Source organism: Chlorocebus sabaeus, chromosome X (genome assembly GCF_047675955.1).
Source record: "Chlorocebus sabaeus isolate Y175 chromosome X, mChlSab1.0.hap1, whole genome shotgun sequence".
In the NCBI taxonomy this organism is placed as follows: Eukaryota; Metazoa; Chordata; class Mammalia; order Primates; family Cercopithecidae; genus Chlorocebus; species Chlorocebus sabaeus.
Genome location: NC_132933.1, coordinates 99,085,439 through 99,105,521, shown reverse-complemented (window position 1 = coordinate 99,105,521; position 20,083 = coordinate 99,085,439). Strand labels below are relative to the sequence as shown.

General features: G+C 42.8%; 2 protein-coding genes across 6 annotated transcripts in view; both read right to left on the bottom strand.

Annotated features, from left to right (window-relative positions):
- Positions 1 to 747: 747 nt before the first annotated feature.
- The window catches only part of PHF8 (PHD finger protein 8), a 105,862-nt gene continuing 86,526 nt past the window's right edge, over positions 748 to 20,083 (bottom strand). For all 5 annotated transcript variants that reach the window (XM_007991786.3, XM_007991791.3, XM_007991788.3 and 2 more), the window contains 4 exons: positions 8,855 to 8,964; positions 4,250 to 4,586; positions 3,230 to 3,314; positions 748 to 2,126 (listed from right to left, as the gene is read on the bottom strand). In XM_007991786.3, the coding sequence (XP_007989977.1) occupies positions 2,048 to 2,126; positions 3,230 to 3,314; positions 4,250 to 4,586; positions 8,855 to 8,964 (611 nt within the window). In that variant the 3' untranslated portion in view covers positions 748 to 2,047. The remainder of the gene's footprint in view (positions 2,127 to 3,229; positions 3,315 to 4,249; positions 4,587 to 8,854; positions 8,965 to 20,083) is intronic.
- Positions 8,569 to 8,819, bottom strand: LOC119622600 (small ribosomal subunit protein uS14-like). Its single transcript, XM_037994927.2, has one exon. It carries the CDS (start codon positions 8,768 to 8,770, stop codon positions 8,600 to 8,602), a length of 171 nt encoding a protein of 56 aa, XP_037850855.1. The 5' UTR covers positions 8,771 to 8,819; the 3' UTR covers positions 8,569 to 8,599.

Sequence of the window (20,083 nt, the reverse complement as noted above, 5' to 3'; positions counted from 1 at the left end):
TGAATATCCTCATGGGGTTTTCAGTGAGGATTAAATGAGATATCCTAAGTAAAATCCCTAGCCCAACACCTGGCACCCAAAAGGCACTTAATAAATGGTAGTGGTTATCAGTGAGAAGTGGTAGAACGAGTGATAAGAGAATATACATTCTGGAACCAGGTTGGTCCCAGAATTTTCATGTATGATACAGGAAGGTTACTTTGTTTCTTTGCTGGTAGGATGAGGGTGTTGGTGAGGATGAAATGAATCAATAAAGCATTAAGAGTAGTGCCTGGCACAAGAAAACAAGTGCGATAATTGTGAAAACAAGCTCTGATAATTATATTCTTCTAACCTTTGTACTGGCCCTAAGCACAGTAATTAAGTTCAGATTGTACAACAAGTGCATGTCTTCCATGCAGGGAGAAGGAAAAAAAAAAAAATCCCACATTCACAGAAAGAGGACACACTTGCAAAAGCAGTCTCTGGAAAGCCCTCCCACTGAACTTGTCAGATCCCTTTGAATTATTGCACCCTTTCTTTTCTGCTCACTCTGCTTCTGATGATCTACTTCAAGTGTGTGAAGTGTGTCCCTCCTGAGGGTGGGAATACCCTTCCCACTTCAAGCATAAGGCTGACCACCAGGGAAATGCCCACCAATAACTTGCTGAGGGAGAGACAAAGGAGTACAAGGAGAAGGCAGCACTCCTGGACCCTGCACCACACCACCACCCCCACCACAAAAAAAAAGAATGCCAAGCAAAGCAATTGCCAAGATAAATCACTTTTATCTCTATAGGAAAGGGAGGATCTAAAAAAAATATAAATTACATTAGTAACACAACATAAGAAAAAGACAGGGGCAAAAACAACAGAGAAGTGTGAATGATGCTACTCTAACCTATTTATAAAAAGGCCCTGCATCAGAAATTCACAATCCTACCCACTTCTAAAAATATATTTAGACATGTACAGAAGCGGTGGGCTTGTTTCTATATTGTTTTTTTGTAAAAATATATTAAAGGTGAATAGAAATCCTCTCTCCCTTCCCCCTATCCAGCCCCTAGCTAGGAATTGGAGATCAGAGGTAACTATCTCACGGTGTTCTAAACCTTGATTACTAAACACTCCCAACCCCTCCCCAACTCACTTCACTTAGAACCTGAAACATTAAAAAAAAACAAAAACAAAGACATCAGCCTCTTTGGAAAAGCATAACTCTGAGGGTAAACTTGCTTTTCATTGGAAACAACACAAAACAACAAACAGGGGGCTCCAAGAACCCAACTAAGCTAAATGAAACCCAGTCAAATGGAGGCTGGGTTTCAGCTCCACAGAAAACTTCTAACAAAGAAACAGAGGGAAAGGGCCGGAATCAGGGGGATTTGCTAGCAATTAGCTGCCTTTGAAAGATCAAGAGGGGGTGTTAATGGACAAAAGGGCTGGGGACCTGATGTTGGTTACAGCAGTCACCGCATAGTCAGGCAGTTGCCTATACAGCGACAGAGGCTTCTCTTGCCCTCCCCTCACTACCCTCTGCTGCCTTGAAATCCCCAAAGTAAGCAAAGCTGGGTAGAAACAGAGGGGAGGGGAGTAGGGACTCACGTGCTAGGGGGGGAGGTAGCCAGGCTTTCTGCCTTTGGTGTGACTAGATGGAGAACTGCTTGGCCCCTGGGGTCCCCAAGGTAGAGAAAGCAAATGGGCTAAAGGAACCCCTGATTCCAAGGAAGGAAAGTAGAGGCAGGGCTACGGAGAAAAGAAAGACAAACTGGAGATACAAAGATGACGAAGGAAGCCTCACAAATTCCCTGTGGCCTGCATGGTAGCTGTTAAATTCCCCAGCAGCACTGGGCAAGCTGGGGTGAGGTTGGAGTGGGTGGTACAGGTGGAGAGGGCAAGGGTACACTCCACTTGGGCAGTGCCAAATGGAGGTGGGGGGGATGTTCTCCATTGAGTCCAGATTGCCAGTGAGGCAAGGCGGTGGGAGGTGGGGGCACTGTCTGGACAATGGAGATAATCCACGAAGGAAGGACAGGGGAAGGGAGGATCGGATGGATGGTCTGCTCCTTCACGGATGGGCGTCTCTTCTCTTCAACTTGGGCTCGTGAATGGCCTGTCTGCATTCTGCTTGAACGATGACCTGTCGTCTGGAAGTGCAAAGGCCCAGGAGTGAAGATGTGAGTCCTGAGGTCTTCTTCAGACCAAGACCTCAGGTGGAGAAAGAAGCATGAAAAGTTCCCGATGGAGGACCCAGGTGTGGGCCGTCCCGCCACACCCTCCATAATGTCCAGGCTGTGCTCTGTGGTATAGGCGGAGCAAGCAAGCTGTAGGGCCAGGGTTATCTGCGTCAGTGGCAGGTGCTTTCAGGTTTCTGGGAGATGGTTTTCCACCTGCCAGGGCCCAGCCACAGCCACAGCCACGTGGATAATGTTCTACATGATTTCAAAATCCAGGCAAATCCCTGGAGCTCACCCTAAAACAAGTGGCCTCATGTGTAGCCAGCTAAAAGTAGCTTCCTCCAACAGGCTACAAAGCCATGGTCAAAGGCTTGGGCATCTGACCTCTCCCTACCTTGACAAGTGATAGGAATCACCTTTCTTCCGAAAGGTAAGTGAAGTTGGCGTTTCTAGGCCACTTCTGGAAATGGCCCACAGTGGGGCAGGAAGGAGGCTCTAGGCCTTCCTCTTCATTTCCATGAAGCTTTTGGCAAGAGGGGGCAGAGACCACAGCCTTCTCCCATGAGCAAGTCTGGAGATGGGGCATGTCCACTGGACTGGGGAAATGGGGCAAACAGAATGGGTGGAGGTGGGCAGGCTTCCGGATATAGGGCTAGAGTTGCAGAAAGTGTCAAGCACTGGGCTTCCCACTTCATGGCTCAGGCTCCTTCACACCTCTCCTCATCCTGCCTTCCAGCTCTAGGAGGGGATCAAGAGTAAAGAACAGACAAGGCAGGTGACAGGGGAGTGGTTTGGACGAGTAGAAAAGAGGGTTCTAGTCAGCTGGAAACCTCTCCCATTTACCTGCTACTCAGAGGCATGGAGAAGGCAGGCAGGATGCTCTAGTGAAAGTGGGGAAGGGAGCTAGGAGGAGTCGGTGGAGGGGTCCGTGCCTTTGGTAAGTCCCAAGAAAGCAGGACAATGCACCTCAGCACCTTGACCGGGGCAGATAGGATCCAGGAATGCCCCGAGAGTTGACAACGGAGAAGGCAATGGGGGTAAAGGGGTGAGGGGTGGGACACAGGAGGGCTCACAGAAGTAGTTTGCCATTTCTGTGGATTTTCAGGATACGGCCGAGTCTCTGCTTTGCTGTGGCCAGGCCCTTTTTGGGACGCTTTCCTGTGGGAGAAGGGAAAAGTAAGCAAGGGCTTTGGCAAGGGCTTCAACACCAAATCTGGCACCAACTGCCCTCAGGCCACCTCCCCTTCCTGTTTCTCTACCCACAAAGTTTCTCCATCCTTTGACCATATTGGGCAGGAAGCCCTCCTTAACTACTTCCAACCAACACCACATGCTTTAACTCTTCCTTCTATGACCTCCTGTAGCAGCAAGAGACTCCCTGATTACAGTTTGTCTGGTTCTTTTTCTCCACTGATTACTCTGGTCCCAATCATTTTCCTTCCAAGATCCTGCAGGGAGGTAAATGTGCTTCCACACCCTCTTATCCTACCCACCAGGACTGGACAAGTGCCTGGTTAGTGATTAGAGCTCAGTGTCCCTGAAGTTGCCATCCCTAGGGCCTTGCTTCATTAGAAACTCTCATCTTCATCAGCCTTCAACGTCGCACCAACCTCCGTGCCCTTGAGCTGCATACTCTAGGGACTGGGCTTTGAGGACCAAAGTGAGGGAAAGGAAGGCCTGAGTCCCCTGACTCTTTGTTGTCTCTGTCTCCCCACATTAAATCCCCTCCCATGTCCTATTTGACTGCCTCTGTATTTGATCAGTTCATCTCCTCCCTCTCTACTCCCTCTGGCAGAGCCCCAGGTACTCTTCCTGCTTGCCTGAACTTGTATATGTGCCTCCTCCCTAGAGTTCCCATCTCTAGCCCACCTTCTACCTCCTTCTGGCCACCAGAAGGATCTTTCAAAACTAAAACCTGATCTTGTCTGTATTTCAAATCAGTCAACATCTCTCCATGGCCCATAAGATCAAATCCAAGCACCTTAGGTTGGCCTTCAGTGTTCCTCCCTGGTATTGTCATCTACTAGAGCACTTAGGATTTAGGGCAGGTGGCTCTAAGATCCTTTGGTTCTACAACCACATGGCCGTTGTACCTTGTCCTGCCTGATTGCTCTGGGAGCCAACTGAAGGGCGCCGCTGCGTCAAGAAGACACCGGGGGCCATAGGTGTGGTGCTGCGGTTTGCCTGGGCCATGCCAAAGGCATTGGGACGAGCCGTGTACTCATGGTCAGCGAGACTTCCTGACAGGGCCTCTTGTTTAGGCTCAGGAGGAGGCAGGGGTGAGGAGGAGGTGACAAGCTGTGGTGTGGCAGCCACAGTGGGGGCTGGTACTGTCAGACTGAGATTGGAGTCTTGAGGGCGAGGCTGTTCTACCTCCTTCAGCAAAGGCTTCTTCTTGATATATTTCTTCTTTTGGGCCTTCTGTAGCTCCTGAAACACAAGCCAAGTAGGAGGAGAGATTCAGGAGTGAAAAAAAGAAGAAAAGTTCCCAGGAAACGAACTAACTAGACAATGGCCAATATGGTTGTGCAACCTGCCACCCTCTCCCTTACCTGTACCAAGTCTAGCCTGGATGTACACACAGCATGTAACAGGCCTTCCAATACCTGAGATCATCTCTTTGTTACTATCCATCCTTAAGTCACCGCTGTCACATTTTAGTACAGTGCCAAGAGAGCTGTAAATGAATTTGGAGACTAGGATTTTGGTCCTAGTGTTGCCACTAATGAGGTAGACCTTGGACACATCTAATCATAATAACTAAATTTACATTAGCAGCTGAGACACTTTATATACTTTATCTCATTTAATTCTCATAACAGCCCTAAGAAGAAAAAATCCTAATTTTACATATGAGAAAATGGAGGTGCAGGGGTATTAAGTAACTTGAGCCCAAAGCCTCACAGCTGAAAAGTAGTTGGGACCAGCATTTAACCAGGTCTATCTGAAGAGACACCTTGCAAACTTCTCAAAATGGAAAATCTGAGCATAGAAAGATTAGAAAGATTATTAGCTTTGGAGTGAGATAAATCTGGTTCAAATCCAGGCTTGTGTTCCCTAAATTGGATGACTATGGTCAAACTGACTAACCTTTCTGAATCTCCGCTGCCTCATCTATAAAACAGGTAAATATCTGCTTTTTAGGGTTTTTAAAAAGATTAAATGATGACATAAAAATACACAGCACATAGTAGATATTCAACAAGTAGTTACTTATTATTCTATCTTCATCTCTTATAATGGCTTCTCTTCCCCTTGCTGGTCTTTTTCTTTTAACAGAGGGCTTGACAATCCTCCAGGTCACTGGGTCTAAAAACCTCACTTTGGGGATGGGAATGACAAATGAGTTGTGTCACTTCTCCCAATACCTTGTATCTCAACCATCCAGTGCCCTACGGATCTACTATCCACTGCATAGTGGACATTTGTATAGCGGGCATCTGGAGCCCTGAGAACCTGGAAAGGTGGTGCTGAGAGCATGTAAATAACTTCACCTTCTGAAATGCTATACAGCCACACAAACCAACTCAGTGATTACATTTTTTTGCCTTCTCTTGGCAACATGAGCCTACTCCTGCCTTTGAAGATCTGACAAGCTGTGGCTACCACAGGCATTTCTGGGGTACAAGAATAATAATATTAGTAATACATGCCAACCACTCTTCTATAATTACTCATTTAATACTCGTAAAAACCCAAGAAGTAAGAATTATAACCCCATTTGAAGGATGAAGAAACTGGCACAGAGAGGCTAAGTCATTTCCCTAAGGTTACAGGACCAGTAAGTGGCCAAACTGGGATTCACATCCAAGCCATTTGGCTTCAGAATCTCTTCCCTCAGCCACAATGCTATTCTACCCGTACCAGGAACTGCATTTCTGTCCCTTTTTCTCTCACTTAAACTCAGAACTACCTCTTCATATCTAGATCACTAGCCTAAATTTTGCTACCTTTGCTGCCAATCTCTTTCATATATAATTTATCCAGATACCCCCACAGACAACTAGACCATCTTATGACAGAACCACTTTCACCTTGCCAATCCCCTTGCTCAAAAGGCTGTTAGCAGATTCCCGCCCAAGTTCAAACTCCCTGGCCTGACATTCATAATCTTCCACAGTCTGGCTGTTTACACTTAGCCAACTCATAATAATGATGAAAAGCTAACAGGCCTATAGTACTTACTCCATACCAACTGCCATTCTAAAAGAGCTTGTACATACATTACCTCATTTAATCCTAAAATGAAGTCTATGAGGAAACGAGGTAAAGAGAAATCAACTTGCCCAAGTGGTAGAACTCTTATGTAATTTAAATCCAAGCAGGCTGACTCTAGAATTCATTCTTATATCCATTACTTATTTTAACTAACTCCCCAACATGAAGTCTCCAATAGAGAAAGATCTGTTTCATTCATTCATTCATTCATTCACTCACTCACTCACTCACCCCAATACTGACTAAACACATTTTCTGACCATAGTGGGGATACCAAGTTAAATTAAATATATTCCCACTCTTGAAGTATTCATGGTTTAGTAAGAAACAACAAAACATACATTTATGATTGTAAGTACCACGAGAGAATGCTGTAGAAGTATATAGAAAAAGGCCTCTGAAATAAAGAGGTGGTAGGTAGTACGAAGGGCTGTTAGGTAAGGCATCTGAGACGGTATGATTCTCAATGGGTAAAAGGAACATCTTTTGTAAAGGCACAAAACCATGAGACAATCTGATATACTCATTGAGGGGACTATGAGTATTGCAGTGCAGTATGGCTGTATAAAGGGTGTGCATGAGGGGCTGGAAGGAGGTCAGGGAGATGACTAGAGACCAAATCAAGAGGGTTTTAGGAGGGCTTTGTGTGCTATACCAAGGAATTCCCTTCTAGAATGCCTCCCTGGCCCATACCAGAAACTTAGCTTGCAAAGCCCCTCCCCAATTTTTTTTTTTTTTTTTTTTTTGTTGAGACGGAGTCTTGCTCTGTCGCCCAGGCTGGAGTGCTGTGGCTGGATCTCAGCTCACTGCAAGCTCTGCCTCCCGGGTTTACGCCATTCTCCTGCCTCAGCCTCCCAAGTAGCTGGGACTACAGGTGGCTGCCACCTCGTCCGGCTAGTTTTTCGTATTTTTTTAGTAGAGACGGGGTTTCACTGTGTTCGTCAGGATGGTCTCGATCTCCTGACCTCGTGATCCACCCGTCTCGGCCTCCCAAAGTGCTGGGATTACAGGCTTGAGCCACCGCGCCCGGCCTGCCCCTCCCCCAATTTCAAAACCTCTTCTTTGAGGTAATCTCTGATCATCCCAAACAGAATTCAGCTCCTTAAAAGGCACTAAGAGTAATTTTCACACCTTTACTTAATTTACGTTTATATAAAACAGTAGAACTCCCTTTTTCAAATTACAGCTTACACTGTATTGGGATATACATAAGAGAGAGAAGTTCTGGTCAAAGAAGATTGCCAAAGATTTAAATATTATTTAAATACGATGTAATGACTACACTACGTGAGCATTTATTTAAATAGAAAGTAATATGAACTTTGAAGTTAGAGGATATGAGTTTGAATTGTCTCCTCCATTTACTGGCTGTATTATCCTGAGTCACTTAATGAGAACCTCATTTTCTTCATCTATAAAATGATGAAAATATCACCTGTTGAACAGGGCTATTGGGCAGATTACATCACACATTGTATACGGAAGCAACTAACAAAGCAGATGCTTAATAGCGCTCTAAGCTATAGGATATGGGATTAGAAGCTAACGGGATATTGATAGCGAGAGAACCAGAAAATTCACCTCCAAAGGCTCCTAAGCACATTACACACATTAAAGAACTTTTAGCTGTTAATGCTAGGAGGTGAACTTGATTCTAGTGAAGATCACTCTTTAGGACAAAAAAAATATTAGTGTGTGAAGATTAAGATAATATTATTTCATAAAGAGGACAAGAAAAATTTCTAATCAACCAAATTACAATACTGGTGGGTGGCTGAGAACTTGAGTATACTCAGCTGAGTCACCCCCTCAGGGCTTCATATGAGAGCAAAGGATGGATCTGGTCCTTCTCATCTGAGAGGTTTTCACACACAAAAAAGGTAAGTGATATCCGCAAGGGTTTTTCTCTGGCCTAATATTTTCTTTCATCCTAAATCATGTCAACTGTGTAACCTGTGGAAGTAGCTTATCATTGAGTTGGGATAAGAGGGATTTAAGAGGGGGCTGGGATACTGCCAAGGATAAAGATCAAAGGTTACTCAATCCCCACTGAGACAAAGGTAGGATCCTATCAGCCTGCAGGTCTAAGTGTTGAGGCTCTAAGTCAAACTGCTATTTTTTGTTGTTGTTGTTTTTTGTTTTTTCAATGTTTATTTTATGTACAAAGAACTATCATGGTTTTTCATTGAGTAGATGCTTTGGATAATCCTTTGAAGGAAGATCATTTAGTCCAACTTAATGAAACCGATATCCTTCACGTACTGACGGAAACACTGGCGGCACATATTGAGGCCATATTTCCGGATCAGACCGTGCCGGTTTGAACACACGCGACAAGAGCGAGAACCCTGGCCGAATTTTCGCGGGTGGCTCCAGTACAGCTGCTGGTGACCCATCTTGCTCTCAGAAGTGCAACGAGGTAAAAGGAAGGAGACCAAACTGCTATTAGTTGCAGGGTGACCTGCGGTGTCAGCACCTACCTGCTGGGCCAGCTTTGCAGCTGCTGCAGCCAAACCTGTCTCAATAGAGGCTACCCGGGTCCCCTCACGCACGGGGCGGTCTTGCTTTGGCAGAGTTGGGGTCACACGGGCTGCAGGGGAAACAGGATGAGAAGGTGTCACTAAGACATTTATCTGAATGCTAGCCATATTCCCTACATACAAGCTCTCCAAAGGTGGTCTCATTGGTCTTCCTGCTTCTAGCTTTTTATGAAGCCAGATTTTGCTTGCCATCACATAAGAAACTAATTCACAAATGCTCAAAGCACATACTGATTAAACGGTAAAAGTGAACCTCCCAGAGCGGGGTAAAAAAGTGAACCTCCTTTGCCTGGGCATGATGGTTAATGCCTGTAATCCCAATGCTCTGGGAGGCCGAGGTGGGACCCTGTCACTACAAAAATTTAAAAAGTTAGCCAGGTGTGGTGGCATGCACCTGTAGTCCCAGCTACTTGGGAGGCTGAAGTGGGAGGACTGCTTGAACCCAGGAGTTTGAGGTTACAGTGAGCTACGATTGTACCACTGCACTCTAGCCTGGGCAACAGAGTGAGACTTTGTCTCTAAAAATAAAACAATAAGCCAGGCCAAGTGCAGTGGCTCACACCTGCAATCCCAGCATTTTGGGAGGCTGAGGCAGGTGGATCACTTGTGGCCAGGAGTTCGAGACCAGCCTGGCCAACATGGCAAAACTTCATCTCTACTAAAAATACAAAAATTATCCGGGCATGGTGGTGTACACCTGTAGTCCCAGCTACTCAGGAGGCTGAGGCATGAGAATTGCTTGAGCCTGGAAGGCAGAGATTGCAGTGAGCAGAGACTGCGTCACTGCACTCCAGCCTCAGCGACAAGAGTAAAACTCTGTCTTAAATAATAATAATAATAAAATAAATCAATAATAAAAATAAAAAGTTAATCTCTCTGAACTGGCATTTAAGTTTGTCCCATATTCTGCTTCTGGCCCACTTACCTCTCCAACCTTATTTCCACATCCATATTCTCAGCTTCTCCAGACGGATGGCTCCCTTATTATATCTCCAGAGTGTGTACAGCTCATCCTCTCTCCCTATGCTTTCATCCTCACCATCCACACTACCTAGAGTACTATCTTCCTTTTTGTCTGCCTATTCAAAACCTACCCATTCTTTAAGGTAAGCTGAAATCAATCTCCTACACAAAACCTCTTTGGTTCCATTGATCTTTTTCCTCTGAACTTATGATCTGTACAAATTACTTGATACATAGCACATACCACCTTGTCTCATTCTCTAATGCTGATGTGTTATTCTGTCTACCAACCAGGCTATGAGTTCCTGAAGAGGATCACCCTCTTGCATGACTCTTTTATAATGCCTTACCAACCTGAAATCAAAAAATACTCATCCCACCATTTCAAAAGGAAGTATGTTTCAGGATAACCAAACAGCCCCAAATGATGAGAGATAGCTCTTCTTTACAGAAGAAAGCCAGCTACTAAATGTAGAAGGAATGACAGAATTAGAAAATCACAAGCTGGCAAGTCCTAATGAAACAACTGATTCTAGGGAATTGGATATTCACACAGCACCAAAATATTACCTCACAGATTACCTGCTTACCTCAAGAAGAAAAAACTTATAATGAGACCAAGAGATTACCACTTTAAGTATGAACTTTACTGTCACTAATAGTGAGAAAGCACAACACAACTTCACGCACCTCTTGATGAGAAGCAATAGGAAATTCACATCACCTGAGTAGTTGTTTTGTTGAAGAGCTAAAATATAGCAAGCCATTCATATTACTTTCAGTGTTTAGGAAACAGGTACAAGCAGACATTCTACAAGATAAACTGGCTTAGTCTCTTTAAAAAGACAATGTCACAAGTAAGCAAACAGACAAATCTAGAAGGTAGGACAGGACAATTACACCAGTGTCAACAACAGATCAATAGCACAGAACAAAAAAGGGGAGAGTTCTCTAGATTGAGAGGGTTAAAAGGCATGACATTCAAATGCCACATGGACCCTGTTTAGACCCTGATTTAAACAAATCTAATATTAAAAACACCTTTTCATGGTTTGACAATTTAGGAAATTTGATTATGGACTTAGAATCGGATAACAAAGAATTATAAAATTATTGTTAGTTTTGTTACATATAATAACAGGTTGTAAGGTTTTGTGAGAAAATGTCCATTTTTTAGAAATACATACTGAAATACTTGGGGGAAATGGCATAACTGGGGTTTGCTTTCAAGCAAAGAAAAAAATTTTAAAACCAAGATAGTGATAAACGAAGCCAATATGGCAATATATCAATAACTGTTCATTCTCACTGGTGGATATATAGGAGCTCAATCAACTCTTCTTATTTATTTTTTGAGACAGAGTCTTGCTTTGTCACCACAGACTAGAGTGCAGTGGGGTGATCTCGGCTCGCTGGAACCTCCACCTCCCAGGTTCAAGCGCCTCTCCTGCCTCAGCCTCCTGAGTAGCTGGGATTACAGGCATGCACCACCATGCCCGGCTAATTTTTGTACTTTTAGTAGAAATGGGGTTTCACCATGTTGGCCAGGCTGGTCTTGAACTCCTAACCTCAAGTGATCCACCCACCTCAGCCTCCCAAAGTGCTGGGATTACAGGCATGAGCCACCATGCCCAGTCTTACTGTATTTTTAAAGAAAAAAATCTAATGTCACAGAAAAAAGATGTAGTGGTGTTGCTGACCTAGATTTAAACTCCTTGGTTAGCTATTGCTATTATAAAGGAGAATTTCTGGATAAGCAGTATGCAGATTCTAGAACAAGAAATTTGGAAGGCTGAAATTCTTTCTTTAAAGGTAACATTTGTTTAAAACATGATCTGAAGCAAATTTACCAAATGTTGATGCATAATTTTCAGTCATGGATACTGGATATCTTTTATATTATTCTCTATAGTTTTGTATGTGTGGTGGTTTTAAAACATGACCCCAAATCCTATGACACCTTTCCTACGGATAGGTAGGTCTGTGCCCCACTCTTGAATCTAAGCAGGCTTATTTGTAACCTACAGAATATGGTATAAATGACACTATATGACTTTTGAGGCTAGGTCAGTAAAGGTAATTTCAGTTTCCACACTGCTTGTTTGAACACTCATGCTTTTAGCAATCTGAACCGCCATGTAAAAAGTTTGATTGCCTTGAGGCTGCTGGGCAGTGAGGAAGCTAGTCACATGGAGAGGCCACATGTTGGCACTTTCAGTCTTGTGTGTCCTCCCAGACCAGGCATCAAACATGTAAGTGAAAGAGACTTCAGATAACTCAAACTCTTGGCCAACAAGTCACCCCCAGCCTTCAATTTTTCCAGCTGAGACCCCAGACTTTGTGCAGTAGAGACAAGTTGTCACCATTGTGCCATTTCCAAATTCCCGACCCACAGAATACATGAACATGAGAAAATGCTGGTTGTTTTAAGCTGGGGATAAAGGAACCTCCTTGATTAGACCTGGGTTTTGGGAGGGGAAAAAACCTATAAAAGATATTTTGTGTAAACAGTTGGGGAAATTTGGTTATGAATTGGGTATCTGAAGATCTTAGGGAATTATTACTAACTTTGGTAAGTATAAAAAAAAGTAGTGTGGTTACACTGGGGAATGGTGGATGTCCTTAATTTTTTTGAGATGGAGTCTCGCACTGTCACGCAGTGGCGTGATCTCTACTCACTGCAACCTCCACCTCCTGGGTTCGAGTGATTCTTCTGCCTCAGCCTCCCAAGTAGCTGGGATAATAGGCACCCACCACCAAGCCCGGCTGATTTTTTGTATTTTTAGTAGAGATAGGGTTTCACCACGTTGGCCAGGCTGGTCTCGAACTCCTGACCTCAAATGATCCGCCCACCTCGGTGTGCCAAAGTGCTGGGATGACAGGCGTGAACCACCACACCTGGCCAGATGTCCTTATTCTTAGGAGATACTAAATTATTAAAGGGTAAAATATGTTATGATGACTGTACATTACTTTGAAGTGGCTCAGCAAAAACTGTAGATAGCCAGATAGATATAGAAAGATGTATCAAGCAACTACAGCAAAATGTTACAACTATAGAATCTGGGTATTCAGACTATGGGTATTCACGTGCTATCGCTTCTACTTTAATGGCTCACGCCTGTAATCCCAGCACTTTGAGAGGCTGAGGCGGGCGGATCACCTGAGGTCAGGAGTTCGAGACCAGTCTGACCAACATGGAGAAACCCCGTCTATACTAAAAATACAAAAAATTAGCCGGGCCTGGTGGTGGGTGCCTGTTATCCCAGCTACTTGGGAGGCTGAGGGAGGAGAATCGCTTGAACCCAGGAGGTGGAGGTTGTGGTGAGCTGAGATCGTGCCACTGCACTCCAACATGGACAAGAGGGAAACGACGTCTCAAAAAATAAAAAAATACAATACAATACAATACAATACGATAAAATAAAATAAAACTGTCAATACACTTTGGGACGCCGAGGTGAGCAGATCACCTGAGGTCAGGAGTTTGAAACCAGGCTGGTCAACATGGTGAAACCCTGTCTCTACTAAAAATACAAAAAAAGATTAGCCAGGTGTGGTAGCACGTGCCTGTCATCCCAGCTACTCGGGAAGCTTAGGCAGGAAAATCACTTGAACCTAGAGGGCGGAGGTTGCAGTGAGCTGAGATGGCGTCACTGCACTCCAGCCTGGGCGACAGAGTGAGACTCTGTCTCAAAAAATAAAATAAAATAGTCATATTAACAAATTTTAAATAATGAACAAGACTAAGAAATTATAATAACCAAATGCAGTGTGTAATCCTTGAACGGATTCTGGTTTAAGTAAGCCAATTACAAAAGATATTTTTGGTGCAACTGGGGGAAATTTGAATAAGTACATGGTACTGGATAATATTAAGAAATAAATATTACTTTGCTTAGATATAATGGTACTGTGGTTATGGAAGAAAATATCATTCAATGCATATTTAAGTATTTAAGATGAGATGTTATGATGGGTGATATCAGTAAAAATGGCAAAGTAAGGACCTCTAAGAATTCACTCCCCAATAAAAACAACAAAAAAACTAGCAGAAATTGTCAGGATAAATTTTTTCAGAACTCGAAATTAACAAAAGGCTTGCAGCACCCTGGAAAGCACTTGATTCAAGAAAAACAGCTGAATCTCAGTAAGAACAATGAGCTTCGTGCATTTTAACTTGCCCTAGACACATCTACCTTGCCCCAGCTTAGTGAACGCCTTGAAAAATAGCAGCCCACGTTCCCAGCAATGTAGTGAGCAGAAAGGAGCTAGAGCTTTCTTTCAAAGCCTAGTACTAAAAGCCTCTCCCTCCCTGGGGGGTGTTTTAAAAAATGTTTAAAGGCATGTGCTTAATGTCATAGCTGTTTAAGGTGATGGATAACAGTTGTGACAAACAACAGATTAACTCAAATGGTTAAAAAAAGCTAAGGAACAAGATGTCCATAAAGAATCTGACAAGTTCTCATACATTTCTGCAAATTAGAAGACCACATGCATGTGTTGCGGCTGTAAGACTTGAGAAGGCCCTAAGCATGCACCTCTGACTTTGAGGTGGTACACAAATAGAAGTGAAGGCTACCACAGAGTTGTAAACTGCCTGGCTGACTGAAGGCATGCTCCAACATGCACACAGAGAGCCCCTCAGCAAGCACTGGGAGACTCACTGGTTCCAGGCATTTCAAGACAACTGTGCCCAATCATGAGACATCTACTAAGCTAAATGAGTAGAGACATCAGTGGGCACACACACACAAGTTTACAGACTTTACAGAATTAGTTCAGAAAAGCCACTAAACAAAATACAACTACAACAAAAAGAGTGTTCTCTGAGGAGCAGAGTGGAGAAAATCTGATTTTCAGAGTTGCCACAGCATTTAAAATGTACAGTTTAACAAAAAATTACAAGACATACAAAGAAATAAAGTATAGTCATTCACAAAAAAAAAAAAAAAAAAAAAAAAAAAATCAATCAGTGGAAACTGTCCCTGACTTCCTAGACAAAGTTGGAGTTACTAGACAAGGACTTTAAATCAGCTATTTTAAATGCTTTCAAAGGCTAGAGGAGACCATGTCTAAGGAACTACAGGAAAGTATGAGAATGATGTCTCACCAAACAGAGAATACCAATAGAGACAGAAATTACAAAAAGAAACCAAATAGATACTTTGGAGTTGAAAAGTAAAATAACTGAAACGCAAACTGCACTAGAGGGTTTCAATAGCAGATTTGAGCAGGTAGAAGGAAGAATGACTGACTTTGAAGATAAGTCAATTGAGATTATCCAGTCTGATGAGCACACACAAAAAGAGAATCAAGAAAAGTGAACAGAGCCAAAGGGATCTGAAGGACACCCATTCGAAGACATAACAACTAAACTTTCCAAATTTGATGAAAAACAATCTATACATTCAAGAGCTCAACAAACTCCAAGGTGGACAAATTTAAAAGGCTACACATCATAACTCAAACCAAAGACAACAACAGAAATTTTTTTTTTTTTTTTTTTTTTTTTTAGATGGAGTCTTGCTCCATTACCCAGGCTGGAGTGCAGTGGTGCAATCTCAGCTCATTGCAAGCTCCGCCTCCCAGGTTAACGCCATTCTCCTGCCTCAGCCTCCCAAGTAGCTGGGACTACAGGCGGCCGCCACCACGCCCAGGTAATTTTTTTCTATTTTTAGTAGAGATGGGGTTTCACCGTGTTACCCAGGATGGTCTCGATCTCCTGACTGACCTTGTGATCCACCTGCCTCGACCTCCCAAAGTGCTGGGATTACAGGCTTGAGCCACGGTGCCCGGCCGACAACAGAATTTTGAAAGCAGCAAGGCAGAAGTGACTCACAACATAAACTGATTTCTTTATCATCAGAAACTACGGAGGTTAGAAGACAGTGGGAAGGGCCGGGGGCGGTGGCTCACGCCTGTAATCCCAGCACTTTGGGAGGCCGAGGTGGGCGGATCACAAGGTCAGGAGATCGAGACCACGGTGAAACCCCGTCTCTACTAAAGATACAAAAAATTAGCCGGGCGCGGTGGCAGGCGCCTGTAGTCCCAGCTACTCAGGAGGCTGAGGCAGGAGAATGGCGTGAACCCGGGAGGCGGAGCTTGCAGTGAGCCGAGATCGCACCACTGCCTGGGCGACAGAGACTCCGTCTCAAAAAAAAAAAAAAAAAAAAAAAAAAAAGAAGACAGTGGGAAGACATATTCTAAGTGCTAAAAGAAAAACTATCAATCAAGAATTCTAGATCCAGCAAAACTATCCTTCAAAAATGAAGAAATCAAGATATTCCTAGATAAATAAAAACAAATAGTTTGACACTAGTAGACCTGTCCTATAAGAAATGCTAAAGGGCCAGGCGTGGTGGCTCATGCCTGTAATCCCAGCACTTTGGGAGGCTGAGGTGGGCGTATCATGAGGTCAAGAGTTCGAGATCAGCCTGGCCAACACAGTGAAACCCGTCTCTACTAAGAATACAAAAAATTAGCCAGGTGTGGTGGCGGGCACCTGTATTCCCAGCTATATGGTAGCCAAGATCATGCCATTGCACTCCAGCCCGGGCGACAGTGCGAGACTCTGTCTCAGGAAAAAAAAAAAAAAAAAAAAGGAATGTTAAAGGGAAACCTTCAGGTAGAAAGGAAAGGACACTAGACAATTGAGTCTACATGAAGAAATAAAGAGCACTGGTAACTACATAGGTATATTTAAAAGACATTATCAACATATTTTTGTAACTTTTTCTATCTGGATTAACAGACAATTACATAAAGCAATTACTATGTTCATGAACACAATGTACAAAGATGTAATTTGTGACATTAATAGCATAAAGGAGAAGGGTAATGGAGCTATATAGCAGGTAAGCTTTTGTGTAGTATTGAAATTAAGTGATAACAGGCTGGGTGCAGTGACTCACGCCTGTAATCCCAGCACTTTGGGAGGCCGAGGCGGGAGGATCACGAGGTCAGGAGATGGACATCATCCTGGCTAACACGGTGAAACTCCATCTCTACTAAAAATACAAAAAATTAGCCAGGCATGGTGGCAGGCGCCTGTAGTCCCAGCTACTCAGGAAGCTGAGGCAGAAGAATGTCATGAACCCAGGAGGCGCAGCTTGCAGTGAGCTGAGATTGTGCCACTGCACTCCAGCCTGGGTGACAGAGCACGAATCTGTCTCAAAAAAAAAAAAAAAAAAGAAAATCAGCAAAAAACTAGAGATGTCGTAACACGTGAGATTTTGCTTAAAATGCCTTGAAAAAAAGAATAAAGCAAATACAGGAAAATGTTCATTATTAAATCTGGGTGACAGATATATATACATAGGTGTTCATGGTAATAACCTCTTGAATTTTATCTATGTTTGAAAACTTTCATAACAAAAATTTTTAAAAGGAAAATATTTACTGGCTGTTCTTGTGCTTATGATTATTATAGCACTACAGTATATTCAAATATGTAATAGGCTAATTTCATTTACTTTCTCTATCCCAATATTCTTTAAGCTAATTAGACCTGTTTACTTTTTAAATTACTTTTAGAATGAATTCCCCACAAAATTCCATTAGGATTTTGATTTAGGCTAGTGTTAAATGTATACATTAATTTGGAAGAAAATGACTCTTTACAACACTCAGTCTTTATAACCAGGCACATGGCAAATCTCTATTTCTTCATGTCGGTTCCACATGATTTTCTTACAATTATTCTTGCATATTTTATATGTTCGTTGCTATTGTCAATAGCATTTTTCCTTTTCTCAGTACATTAAGGTTATTACTAATATAGTACTTCTTGATTTTTGGATATCTGGTATATATCCAATGATCACCCAATTTACTGAATTCTCTTATCAGTATTAACAGTTTTTAGTTGATTCTCTTTCATTTTCTGAGATTACATAATTATATCATATCTCTATTTTTATTTCTATTTTTTGCAGAGACAGGGTCTTACTATGTGGCCCAGGCTGGTCTTGAACTTTTAGGCTCAAGCAATCCCCCCATCTCACCCTTCCAAAGTGCTAGGATTACAGGCATTAACCACCATGCTCAGCCCCATATCTATATTTTCTATATCGATTATAAAATTATATCTTATCTTTCACTTGTCAAAGATTTATTAAACATCTCCTATAGGCCAGGCACTAGGCAAGGTGCTACAGATACAATGATGGCCAAAAGTGAACAGGATTCTCACCCTAATGGCTTACATTGTGATTTGGTCTCTTCATTTCTAATAGTTACAGTTCTTATTTCTGCTTCACTTCTAATTACACTGGCATGAACTTCCAGAACAACACTAAATAATAGCAGTGTTAGTGGGCACATCAGTCCTATTCCTGATCTTAATGGGAATCCCCTTAGTAGAATACCTTAGTAGAATGCATCTTTTTTGAGTTAAAAACTCACTTTGAAAATGTGATAAAAATTACTAAAGAAATACACATACATAGATGCATGCATTTACATAAAATTTCAATAGAAATTACATAAAATTAATAGGAGATTCAAAGGTCCATGAACACCAACTAATGCAGCTGTGCTCTACAGTTTCATCCTTTTGGGTTAAACTTGGTGTTCTTCATTTTAAAGAGCTATCTTTTTAGTTAACTAAAAGCCACTTTTTAAAAGTTTGCAGTTTTTTGGCTGGGCGTGGTAGTTCACACCTGTAATCCCAGCACTTTGGGAGGCTGAGGCAGGCTAATCACTTGAGGTCAGGAGTTCGAGACCAGCCTAGCCAACATGGTGAAACCCCATCTCTACTAAAAATACAAAAATTAGCCAGGCGTGGTGGCGGGTGCTTTTAATCCCAGCTACTTGGGAGGCTGAGGCAGGAGAATCGCTTGAATCTGGGAGGCGGAGGCTGTAGTGAGCTGAGATCAGGCTACTACACTCCAGCCTGGGCAACAGAGTGAGACTCTGCCTCAAAATAAAAAAGTCTGCAGTTTTTCTAAGTCATAAATAGGTAGTGAATAACTGAAATACCAGCACAAGAGCAAACAGAACTTTGATGGTACAAAATGGATGTGCCTCAAACAACCCATGATATGTATGACTCAGTAGACATGGCAAAGAAAACATTTTCAGCTTAGTGGGAATGTGATTCTATCACCAACAGTTATCTATTTGGGGGGAAAATCAATTTGTATCTTCTGCTCAGTACCACATATTAAGCAATTCTTTGTAGATCAATACATTAGATATTTAAAAATTATGCTTAAAAAATATAAGGGTGTTAATTATCTACTCTCTGAATATGCAATGATCAACACTTGATACTGAAATATTCAGATTTTTCATGTAGAATGAAGTAGTAGTACCATAAGCACCTTATAAGTATAAAATGTGTGTGTGTGTGTGTATGAAACAAAGGATGACTATTCCCTTATTATATAAAGTGGGCAACCTGAAAAGTTTGAAGAACCACATGGATAAGTGGGCAAAGGATGTAAACACAATTTACAATGGAAGAAATTCTGATGCTAATAAAACACAGAGGATATGCTTAATCAGAAAAATGTAAATTAAATCAATGAGATACTGTTGTTTGCTTACGAATTACCAAAGATCAAAAACTCATGGTAGAAGCCGGGTGTGGTGGCTCACCCCTGTAATCCCAACATTTTGGGAGGCCGAGGTTGATCACCTGAGGTCAGGAGTTCGAGACCAACCTGGCCAACATGGCAAAACCCCATCTCTACTAAAAATACAAAAAATTGGCCAGGCGTGGTGACTCATGCCTGTAATCCCAGCACTTTGGGAGGCCAAGGTGGGCGGATCACGAGGTCGAGAGATCGAGACCATCTTGGCCAACATGGTGAAACCCCATCTTTACTAAAAATGCAAAAAAAATTAGCTGGGTGTGGTGGTGTGTGCCTGTTGTCCCAGCTACTCGGGAGGCTGAGACAGGAGAACTGCTTTAACCCAGGAGGTGGAGGCTGCAGTGGGCCGAGATCTCACCATTGCACTCCAGTCTGGTGACAGAGCGAGACTCTGTCTCAAAAAACAAACAAACAAACAAAAATTAGCTGGACGTGGTGGCGGGTGCCTGTAATCCTAGCTACTTGCGAGGCTGAGGCAGGAGAACTGCTTGAACCTGGGAGGCAGAGGTTGCAGTGAGCCAAGATCACGCCATTGCACTCCAGCCTGGGCAACAGACCAAGACTCCGTTTCAAAAAAAAAAAAAAAAAAAAAAAAACCATTCACGGC